General features: G+C 35.6%; 1 protein-coding gene across 6 annotated transcripts in view; it reads right to left on the bottom strand.

Moving 5' to 3' along the window:
• KATNAL1 (katanin catalytic subunit A1 like 1) overlaps positions 1-12,702 on the bottom strand; it is a 99,183-nt gene that overhangs the window by 42,621 nt on the left and 43,860 nt on the right. For all 6 annotated transcript variants that reach the window (XM_003270229.4, XM_030818574.1, XM_003270230.4 and 3 more), the window contains exon 4: positions 12,347-12,515. In XM_003270229.4, the coding sequence (XP_003270277.1) occupies positions 12,347-12,515 (169 nt within the window). The remainder of the gene's footprint in view (positions 1-12,346; positions 12,516-12,702) is intronic.

Genomic DNA, 12,702 nt, shown 5'->3' with positions numbered 1-12,702 from the left:
CATTTAAAAACTATTCTAGAAAGGTATCAACGAAAGAATACAACAGAAACTGACATATCTAGAGCTTGAGCCTTCATATGGCATTGTAATTTATATTTACCAAGTTAAAATTAAAATTTCATTTTAATATGAATGTCCAAGTGGCTGGAAAGAACTTAATAAACACTACCTCAGGAGAAAGAAAAAGCTGCATGCCTATCTCAAAGTAATAGGAGTATCATAGGATTTTAAAAACAGTAAATATTTGGGCATCTTCTATGTGCAACACATGTTATTGTGCATTAGGTTTTAGAGCAGTGAGTGAAAATACATTATCTGTCCTCATCAAGCATCTAGTCTAGTGGGGGAAACAAGTAATAAGTAAATAAAGCAAAAACACATATAAACTGTGAAGTGCTGTGAAAAAACCTGAGTAGCCAGTATAGATAAAAGGTATTGCGCAGAAGAAAGAGGTTGAAGATATGGGCAGAGGTGAGTTTGGATTTCTTCTGGCTCCTATAGAGGACGGGGTAGAGGAGGAGAATCAAAGAAGTACAAGCCTCTTACTATGCAGAAGAAGTGTGTGTATAGGCCAGTTAAATGACCTGCCTGAGAACCCAAAGTTTCTCAGTGGTACACATGAGACTTGAATACCGATCGAGGACTACAAAAAAGATTCTGGAAACGTTTTCAAATCAAAATGGTGAGGTTATAAAAAACAGACTTAGGAAAACTAAAATTAATTTGGTTTTACCAGGAAATCACTAAAATGGGTGATAGTTATTCTTCATAACAAATACTTAAATTAGAATATAGACATCAAATATAAACAGCTAGATTAAATGCAATACCTAAAGAAAACTATTAAAGGAAATAAAGCTAACCTCTCCCAAGATATTATTAAGTGTACATAAATAATACTAACTGCAATGTCACTGAAATGCTCTTAGAATTCTTTCCTTAGATTTTCATATGAGTTGACTAAGGTAAATATTAGCAAGAATTTGATTTTTAGCATGAAGGTTGATATACTTTTTTTCTCATGAAAGCAAAATATTTTAGCTTTTTACTAATATCAAAATTTCCCATATCAAGAAAGCTTTGTTACTCATCTTTTACTAGTGTTGGATAATCTTCTATTTGAGGAAAGTTAGGCTCAAAGTGACTAACCAAATATTACAGTCAATTAATGATATAGTTTGCCCTAAAATGCAAATGTTTCTTACATTTTACTATACAACCTCTCACACTGGCAGATTAAGTGAAACATGATCAGTTACTAGTTCTGGGTCTTGCATTTTAAGAGAAATACTGATAAATTACACCCGGTGAAGGATAATCAAGATGATAAAGGGTTCAAAACCCATGTCATACGGAGGAAGACCAAGGAAACTGGAGACATTTAAGCTGAAGAAGTAAATTCTAATGGGGCAATACAACCAACAGGCCTACTAGGTATTAAGCCAAAAAAAAAAAAAAGCAAGGGCCAGTAACAAAAGAGATAGATTTCAGATCAGCAAAAGAAAGAATTTTCTAACAATAGATTCTGTCCAACAGATGAATCAACTCATTAGGTAGTAAGCTACCACGCATCAGAAATTACTGGCCAATTAGTAATAAAAATCACTGGGTCATAGTCGCAGGGATGTCTAAGCAGAATTATAGCTGATCTTTTTCCTGTAAAGCCACTGCCTCTCACTTGCCTAATTTATTCATCTGTTGCCTGATTTCAATGGCCCAAAGAAAGTGCAAAATTTCTTGGAAATCTCATTATTTTTCTTTTTCTTTTTTTTTTTATTATACTTTAAGTTCTAGGATACATGTGCAGAACATGCAGGTTTGTTACATAGGTATACACGTGCCATGGTCGTTTGCTGCACCTATCAACCCATCATCTACATTAGGTATTTCTCCTCATATTATCCTTCCCCTAGTCCCCCACTCCACAACAGGCCCCAGTGTGTGATGTTCCCCTCCCTGTGTCCATGTGTTCTCATTGTTCAACTCCCACTTACGAGTGAGAATATGTGGTGTTTGGTTTTCTGTTCCTGTGTTAGTTTGCTGAGAATGACGGTTTCCAGCTTCATCCATGTCCCTACAAAGGACATGAACTCATCCTTTTTTATGGCTGCATAGTATTCCATGGTATATGCGCCACATTTTCTTTATCCAGTCTACCACTGATCCGCATTTGGGTTGGTTCCAAGTCTTTGCTATTGTGAATAGTACTGCAATAAACGTACGTGTGCATGTGTCTTTATAAAATGATTTATAATCCTTTGGGTATATACCCAGTAATGGGATTGCTGGATCAAATGGTATTTCTGGTTCTAGATCCTTGAGGAATTGCCACACTGTCTTCCACAATGGTTGAACTAATTTACACTGCCACAACAGTGTAAAAGCGTTCCTATTTCTCCATATCCTTTCCAGCAAACCCTTCAAAAAATCAATGAATCAAGGAGCTGGTTTTTTGAAAAGATTAGCAAAACAGACCGCTAGCCAGACTAATAAAGAAGAAAAGACAGAAGAATCAAATAGACATAATAAAAAATGACAAAACAGGTATCACCACTGATTCCACAGAAATACAAACTACCATCACAGAATACTACAAACACCTCTACGCAAATAAACTAGAAAATCTAGAAGAAATGGATAAATTCCTGGACACATACACCCTAGCAAGACTAAACCAGGAAGAAGTCGAATCCCTAGAGAGACCAATAACAAGTTCTGAAATTGAGACAGTAATTAATAGCCTGCCAACCAAAAAAAAGCCCAGGACCAGACGGATTCACAGCCAAATTCTACCAGAGGTACAAAGAGGAGCTGGTATAATTCCTTCTGAAACTATTCCAAACAATTAAAAAAAAAAAGGGACTCCTCCCTAGCTCATTTTTATGAGGCCAGCATCTTCCTGATACCAAAACCTGGCAAAGTCACAACAAAAAAAGATAATTTCAGGCCAATATCCCTGATAAACATTAAAGCAAAAATTCTCAATAAAATACTGGCAAACCGAATCCAGCAGCACATCAAAAAACTTATCTACCATAATCAAGTCGGCTTCATCCCTGGGATGCAAGGCTAGTTCAACATACGCAAATCAAAAACGTAATCCATCACATGAACAGTATCAATGACAAAAACCACGTGATGATCTCAATACATGCAGAAAAGGCCTTCGATAAAATTCAACACCCCTTCATGCTAAAAACTCCCAATAAACTAGATATCGACGGAACATATCTCAAAATAATAAGACCTATTCATGACAAACCCACAGCCAATATCACACTGAATGGGCAAAAGCTGGAAGCATTCCCTTTGAATACTGGCACAAGACAAGGATGCCCTCTCTCACCACTCCTATTCAACACAGTATTGGAAGTTCTGGCCAGGGCAATCAGGAAAGAGAAAGAAATAAAGGGGATTCAAATAGGAAGAGAGAAAGTCAGATTGTCTCTGTTTGCAGATGACACGACTGTATATTTAGAAAACCCTATTGTCTCAGCCCAAAATCTCCTTAAGCTGATAAGCAACTTCAGCAAAGTCTCAGGATACAAAAATCAACGTGCAAAAATCACAAGCATTCCTATACAACAATAATAGCCAAATCATGAGTGAACTCCCATTCACAACTGCTACAAAGAGAATAAAATACCTAGGAATACAACTTACAAGGGATGTGTAGGACCTCTTCAAGGAGAACTACAAACCACTGCTCAAGGATATAAGAGAGGACACTAACGGAAAAACATTCCATGCTCATGGATAGAAGAATCAATATCGTGAAAATGGCCATACTGCCCAACGTAATTTACTGATTCAATGCTATCCCCATCAAGATACCATTGACTTTCTTCACAGAATTAGAAAAAAACTACTTTAAATTTCATATGGAACCAAAAACAGCCCATATAGCCAAGACAATCCTAAGCAAAAAGAACAAAGCTGGAGGCATCATGCTACCTGACTTCAAACTATACTACAAAGCTACAGTAACCAAAACAGCATGGTACTGGTACCAAACCAGATATATAGACCAATGGAACAGAACAGAGGCCTCAGAAATAGTGCCACACATCTACAACCATCTGATCTTTGACAAACCTGACAAAAGCAAGCAATGGGGAAAGGATTCCCTATTTAATAAATGGTGTTGGGAAAATCGGCTAGCCATATGCAGAAAACTGAAACTGGACCCCTTCCTTATACCTTATACAAAAATTAACTCAAGATGGATTAAAGACTTAAACATAACACCTAAAACCATAAAAACCCTAGAAGAAAACCTAGGCAATAGCATTCAGGACATAGGCATGGGTAAAGACTTCATGACTAAAACACCAAAGCAATTGCAACAAAAGCCGAAATTGACAAATGGGATCTAATTAAACTAAAGAGCTTCTGCACAGCAAAAGAAACTATCATCAGAGCGAACAGGCAACCTACAGAATGGGAGAAAATTTTTGCAATCTATCCATCTGACAAAGGGCTAATAATATCCACAATCCACAAGGAACTTAAATTTACAAGAAAAAAAAACAAAAAACCCCATCAAAAAGTGGGCAAACGATATGAACAGACACTTCTCAAAAGAAGATATTTATGTGGCCAACAAACATATGAAGAAAGCTCATCATCACTGGTCATTAGAGAAATGCAAATCAAAACCACAATGAGATACCATCTCACACCAATTAGAATGGCAATTATTTCTTTTTTTAAAAAGTGATTTTGTATTCTATTTCATATCTGTGTTAGTCCCCCACTTTCATGTTACAATGATAATTAAAACTCATATACTGCCTACTCAATGTGCCACGTATTGTTCTAAGCACTGGATATATTTAACTTACTAATCCTAAAAGTCCTATGAGGTAGGTACTCTTATTATTTCCATCTCATAGATGAGAAAACCAAGGCACAGAGAGGGTAAGTAAATTGCCCAAGGACACGCAGCAAGATCCTAGGGAATACAGCCCCAGATTCAGTGCTTTCAACCACTTTGTACTCTAGCATACTGCTGCACACCCCTGGGCTACTCTTACCCCAATGTGAGAAACAACAGAGGAAAAGTTAGACAAGGTTTCTAAATTGCATTCCACTCTTAAGACTTTATTTTACAAAGTAAAATAAGTTAATAAATGCAAACAGTGCTTACTAATTTCAGTATCATGCCCTGCATTTGAGTGTTAATACATTTAAATTGAAATTATGAATCCATATCATTCTGCACACCTATCAATATATATGTTCTTTCAACAATATTTGCCAGTACTATGTGACAAGCACTATTCTAAGCACCGGGGATATCGCAGTGAACCAAACAGAAACCCCTGCCCTCATGAAGCATATATTCAAGTTAGGAGGCACAATATATTAATAAGTAAAATATATAGTAAAACAGAGACAGAACAGCAAGCTCAAATCTGTCACAGTCAGCATACACTTCACAAATCTGAGGAACAACACAGAAGCCAACAGAAAGAAATGAGATGAGGGGAGAAAGAAGATGAGGTCAAAGAAGAAATGGATGCCAGACTATGCAGAGCCTTGTAGGCCATTATAAGGACTTGGCATTTAATCTAAGATAAGAAGCCACTGAAAGTTATGAGCAGAAGACACAATCTGACCTATATTTAAGAGGAACTCTCTGGCTGCTCTGATGCCAACAAGCCAGGGACAGTGTGTTCTCTCATGTTTTATTTTACACTTTCTGTAGTATACAGAATGGCTAAAATGAGTGGTAGAGTCTGAGAGAGGATAAGAAAAAACATATACGGCTATTAAGGCCCCACATTTAATCTTACTATATAAGAAATACCAAATACCACATTAAATAAGAGCTCATACACTCCTATTAAAATAGCCTTGAAAGTGGGAAACTTAAGATAGTTCAATAAGGATATACAAATTCTAAAATCAAGAGGCTAAAGCACTCTCACTTGGCAAGGCTGAAATACAGTAAGACTGTTCAGTCTAAGAAAAACGTGTATTAGTCTTCTGAATAAGAGGTTAAAATATTTGAATGCAACTCTTCCTATGACCTAAGACCTCATCCCCGTCAAAGACTAAGCTGACATTTGCACAGGAAAAGAAAATCAACAGTGGGTGAGTAAAAAAACAGAATAGCGCAAATTTCCACAAACGGGTTTAGAATTCTAAATCACAAGTTTGGTCAAATAGTTATTTAGATATAAAAACTACTTTAATCTAGTACAACAAGGTAAAAAAAAAAAAAACAAAAAAAAACCCAGCACTATAAATTAGCTACCACCAGAGACAAAATTTGTGGAGGAACTTAATATTCAAAGGACAGAACAAGATATTTCTTAAAAACAAGGCATGATGATACAAATAGCCAATGAACATACGAAAATGCTTTCCACCTCATAAATTATCAGGTAAATACGCAACACATGGCAAATATCCTGGGAAAATCACAATGAGATATGATTATACCTAAAAAAGACTGACAACATCAAGTGTTGACAAGGATGTGGAGCAACTAAAACTTCCCCCCTGTAGGTAAGAGGGAAAACTTGTATAACCACTTTGGAAACTGGTGTTATTCACTAGTTTAATTTATGCATATCCTATGACCCAGCAGTTCAACTCCTAGGTATATGCTCACTAGAAATGCATGCATATATATGTCAAAGGATAAGCAGAAAACCATCCAAAGCAGCATTACTCACAAGAGTCTCAAGCTAAAAGCAACCCAAATATCCATTAATAAGAAAACAGATTTTAACTGTGATATACTACTATATGACAATGAAAATAAACTACAAATATATATAACAGGAAATAATCTCACAAATACATGTTGGACAAAAAAAGCTGGACACAAAGGAATACTTACTGTACATAAGGTTCCAAAATAGGCATAATTAATTTATGGCATTAGAAATCGTCAGAATAGTGGTTACCTTTGGGAAAGAGGTAAGTGGCAAGGATTGGGAAGGATCATAAATATGGCTTCTGAGGTGCCAAATGTTCGATTTCTTGACCCCAGAGCTGACGGTTACATTGAATTACAAGGCTTACATGCAGTGAGATGCTGAAGCTGTTTCTTACTAGTTTTTGAGAGTCAGCTACTAAATTTTCAGAAATTTTGTGAGCCAGCTGTGAAATGCAGCCATTAATAAATATTAAATTACACAAACTTTGAATAAGTTATATTTTTAAAAAAGGAAATAAATACTCAAAACTCCTAACATCCTAATTATTTTACTATTATCCATTCTCTTGAGGTTCCATAGTTTATTGTATCTCTGTGGTGGAAACACCATACAATGGTAGGCTGCTATCCAAACTCATCTCAACTATGAGTTCAGTGACATGATGTTGAAATCCATCATATAGGTGGTATTTATATCATAGAATTAGCAAATGCTATAAATCAGGGCTTGATTTATTGTTTTCTTGACTGCCTAGACTTAGAAAAGTAATGGGGAAAATGTTAATAATGCAAACTAAACTTAAAAGCATGTCATTTTTGCTGTTGTTACACTGTAAATAGCACAAAAAATCTGATTATTCTTCCAGTATTTGAAAACTGCTCAAGTCATTGATCGATGAGTGAAGCTCTAGCATGTTTTTATTGTTTCACTATCATCTTATTCTTTAATGTGTATACACACATACACTTTTTCATAAAAGTAGTTATTAATATACACCACTGGCTAGATTATCATTATTCATCAAAAAAGTACCCTTATAATTTGTGCACTTTTCTTCAAAAATATTTTTTATGAGGTCACTGTTCATTTGCATAATCAATCAATAGCTCTCAAAAGAATACGTCAATCTACTTCGCAACATCTCTCCATATCAGATACCCCTAGACTTACTCATAAGAAGGAAAGCCTTCTCATGATAAATGGCCATTTGTTATGTATAATTCAACGAAATAAAGTCCTTTAACAACGTTAAAATGAATTCAGAGAATTATTATTTATGGTACTTTAATCTGAATTCTATTTAAAAGCATATATAGCTTTAATCATGAGATAATGGAAGTACTGCTCATTTCACTCAGTTAATTAACCATAAAACTATAATCTTAAAAATTCTTGAGAATCAGTTTTATAAATTAAGGTTATAAAACAAAAACATTTCTTCTACTACCTGATATTTTACTTTTAGATTATCCTTCTTAAATAAAAATTCCTTTCATTACTTCTATGTATATTTCTCTTTGACTCTAAGCTTAAATAGCAAAATAATAATAAATCCGATTTTCCCAGGAGCTATGGTCTAAATGTTTGTATCCTTCCAAAATTCATGTTGGTATCTAAGCCCCAATATGATGTTATTAGGAGATGGGGTTTTTGGAAGGTGGTTAGGTCAATGAGGTTTCTGCCCTCATGAACAGAATTAGTGCCCTAATAAAAGATTCCCAAGGGAGCTTCTTGGCCCCTTCCATCCTGTAAGGACACATAAGAAGGTGCCATCCAGAAGGAACAGACCCTCAGCAGATACCAAATCTGCTAGTGGCTTGATCTTAGACTTCCCAGCCTCCAAAACTGTGACAAATAAATTTCTATTCCTTCTATATTACCCCGTCTAAGCTATTTTGTTATAGTAGGAAGAAGAGACCAGATATAATGAAATAAAACTGAAAAAATAAAGCTTAAAAGTTAATTTATTCAGGCCAGGAGCTACATTTCATTAACGTTTGTATTTCTAGCACCTAGAAGTATTACTGACACAAAATGTGCACTTAATAAAGATGTGTTCAATAAACAGAGTACTAACTAGCCTTATGGATGACCCTGATAAAGCCTCAACAACAGATCACTATGCAAAGTGATTGTTACTTACTGAAAAACAGCATTTTAAGCTTGGACCTAACCTGAAGCCTGTCAGTAATTTTAAAAAAGAAAAAGAAAAAAGACAATCATTCTCAGAAAATAAACTGGTACTCTTATAAGAAGATAGTAAACATTTTCAAATAAGAGGCTGTATAGCATGATTAAAAAACTCAGGTATTACAATTAGACAAGGTTCGAATCCTAGTTCACCATCTATTTGCAGTTAAGACTTCAATGTCTCAATTTCTTTACACATAAAACAGGAAAAATAATGCTGAGCTCACAGGATTATGCAGGGATCAAATAAACCAATAAATGTAAAAAGCTTCAAAGAGGGCTTTTTTTGTAGAAAGCTTCAAAAAGGGTAAGTGTACTCAAGGAAGACTAACATTTGCTACTACTGCTATTATTAGTTGTTCAACATACAGTTCCCAACACCAAATTAAAAATCCAAAAATATACCAGGGACCTTAAGCAAGATATGTCTAACTTCTCTTATCCTCACTTTTTTTTACATCTATAAAGTTAAGTACGTAGTTAGAGTGCTGCAACAGCTTTCAAAATTCTGACCCAGGCACAAAGTAATAAATGCATTCTGGATCATGAGTTGGTACACATAAACACATGAATAAATTTGTATATACTTTTATAAATAAATTTTTATCAAAATAATACTGTACTTATGGGCAATAAACTCTGAATTTTCTGTTCTATTCTGCTTCAATTTTAAAGCTGGTAGCAACACACAAAACTGATCTTAAGAAAAACCAATACAATAAACACTGGGGACTCCCATACTTCTGAGGGTACTTCCAAACAACACTAATTTTCCTTTTTTTTTTTTTTTTTGAGACCGAGTCTCACTCTGTTGCCCAGGCTGGTGTGCAGTGGCTGGATCTCAGCTCACTGTAACCTCTGCCTCCCAGGTTCAAGCGATTCTCATGCCTCAGCCTCCCAAGTAGCTGGGATTACAGACATGCACCACCACACCCAGCTAATCTTTGTGTTTTCAGTAGAGATGGGGTTACACTATGTTGCCTAGGCTGGTCTTGAACTACTGGGCTAAAGCGATTCACCTGCCTTGGCCTCCCAAAGTGCCGGGATTACAGGCGTGAGCCGCTGCCCCTGGCCCCAACACTCATTTCCAAATCAGCTTTTAGCAGAAGTAGATATCTATTAGTTTCACCTAAGCTGCCTCAAATCCTATCGCAGCCTTCAGTGAGTTTTAGGAACTTCAGTATCCTAATGAATATTTGCGTGGTTACGAAAATTGTAACTGAGTCTAATATACCTTTCAAAGGCTAATGAAGTTTGCATGAGTTTGTTTTGAAAAACTGTAGTCCCCTCTGTTTCCACAGTGCCTCAGAAAATATCTTTCATCCCCAAACAACTGCGGAGTTCTTTTCTTTTCTTACATAAGAGGGTTACTCTAGTGACATTCCGAGTACTTACATGTCAGTGAAAGAATAACTAAGATTTATAGAATCATTTGATAACATTATAAATGAAAGACAATTTATAATTTCCAGGAAAAAAAAAATGTATTGACCATTCTGGCTAACACGGTGAAACAATGTCTCTACTAAAAATACAAAAAAATTAGCCGGGCATGGTAGCGGGTGCCTGTAGTCCCAGCTACTTGGGAGGCTGAGGCAGAAGAATGGCGTGAACCTGAGAGGCGGAGCTTGTAGTGAGCCGAGATCGCACGGCTGCACTCCAGCCTGGGCGAGAGTGAGACTCCGTCTCAAAAAAAAAAAAAACAAACAAACAAACAAAAAAAATGTATTTGACATTCAAAAAATGCTGCTTGATTATTTTGTTCTTTGCTTAAGAGTCACATTTAAAAACCAACATTTAATTGTTCTGGATCTCTTTTGGTAAATCCAACCCAGACTTTTCATCTAGCTCGGTAGGTGGGGATACTACATAACATGAAAAATCTTAAGGTTAAACAGGAAAAAGATGTGTGACTTCACAAATTCCATTCTTCCAGTCTCCATCTCTTACTGTGAGACCTTGGCAAGTTTTAGCGCTCTGTACCACAGTTTCTTCATCTGTAAAGTGGGGATAGTAAGACACCTACTTCACGGTATTGTTTCATGAATTACTGTTTAATCACTTTGAACAGTGCCTAGCAAAGCAGCATCCAGTAAACCATGACCATGGTTCCTCTCTTATGTAAATTCAAGACTGAAAGTTCCTTAGCCTGTTCTAAACGTTTATCTAAAAGCTACTAGCAAACTGGAGGTTGGATTTCAGCCCCTACTGTATTCTCTATAATGCAAACACCAATGTTAGCTGCATAAAAATGAAGAAAAGAAACAAAAATAATATTTAAGATACAGAGTTTCAAGTATCCATTTATGTGGCTTTTGATAATGGGGAGAACAAATTTAAAAAGTTAATGTATTTATTACTACCCTTCACTAATCCCAAAAAGGATCTGAAATAGAATCACTTGCTGTTTCATGGCATAAAAGCTCCCACAAATTACAAACATTAAAAAAATCTAATTCATCTTCAGTGTCCTATTGAGGCAGGGAGGTAGAATATGTCTTTGAACTATCTCATAAACAGAAATATTCAGAAAACACCAATTTTATTCTGTCATGGTCTATGTATTATGGATATAAGACCTAGGAAGTTGGTCTAGAGTCCTTATCTACAGATCAAAATTACATGTAATAAAAATATTCAAATACAGTTTTGATGGATAACCACTTGTTATTAGATATATCTTTATTATACATATCATGACCTGAATGTGGTGACAGATCCTGAATCTCTAACTAGTAAAATAAAACTTCTCTGTGGCAATTCGATTACCTTATCATTCATTTATGACATCACGGTGGAAACGGGAAATACCATCACTTAAAAATTTTTCTCTTTTTACTAAAATTAAGGCCTAAGAGACACATCAGATCATCCTGGCTACCTCCTTACTCTGTAAGATTATCTTCAACCCACTGTCCTAAGTCCATTTTAAGGGAAGTACAATTTCCACCCAGTACTATGTTTATTCACCAATCAATTTCCTAAGTAAGTAAATGTGCACAATAAACCCTAAGCATGGGGAATCTTCTCAAGGAAAAAAAAAAAATCTTGTTCTACTATAATCTACAGATAAATCAAAGATACTTATTTTTGGAAGTAGTACATCATATCCCTCATCTTATTCTGTGAACATATACATCTACTTTCTTGTCTTTCCCCATAACTGTTTTCATGTATTGCTTACTTCTATTCAGAATACTTATTATTTTTCAAAAAAGTTTTAAAGCCGTTTTCTTACAAGGGATCCATTTCACTAAATATTTTTATACATGTATGTGTATATATATATTTACTACACCTCTGAGGTAATTTGCATTGCAGCATGGCCTTCAAAATGCAAAGACTACTTAGGCTTTGCATGAGACTTTTTTCTAACTCTTCCACATCAAAACCAGGGTATCTTGAAAAGCCAACAAAAATCGTAACATCCACCAAAAGTCCTGGGCTTCAAGTGAGTGAATTACAGAAAGACAGCATCTTGCCTTGTCATCTCTCCCTCTTGCTCTATAGTCCTTGTCCCTACTTGTAGAAGGCTTTTCACTCTTTGATATAGGATGTGCTCGGCCTACAGGTCCCCGGGCTCCTACTCCTGCCATTTCTTTCCTCAGAGGTCTTACTTCTCGATTGGGACGCCTGATCTGAGGTGGAGCTCTGACAAAAAAAAAAAAAAAAATTGAAATTAAAATTAAAATTAATCAAAGGCAAAAGTATCTCAATACTATCTTAGTCAATAAAATTGTTAAATCAAAAAGCCTGAAATCTAATTTTTTCAACTGTGGCCAATTCATGGCCACAACTATTAGGATGGTTTTCCCAAATTCTTTTTTCTAAAATATAC

Source organism: Nomascus leucogenys, chromosome 9, assembly GCF_006542625.1.
Source record: "Nomascus leucogenys isolate Asia chromosome 9, Asia_NLE_v1, whole genome shotgun sequence".
Lineage (NCBI taxonomy): Eukaryota > Metazoa > Chordata > Mammalia > Primates > Hylobatidae > Nomascus > Nomascus leucogenys.
Note: the sequence above shows the minus strand (reverse complement) of the source record. Positions and strands in the feature narration are given on the sequence as shown.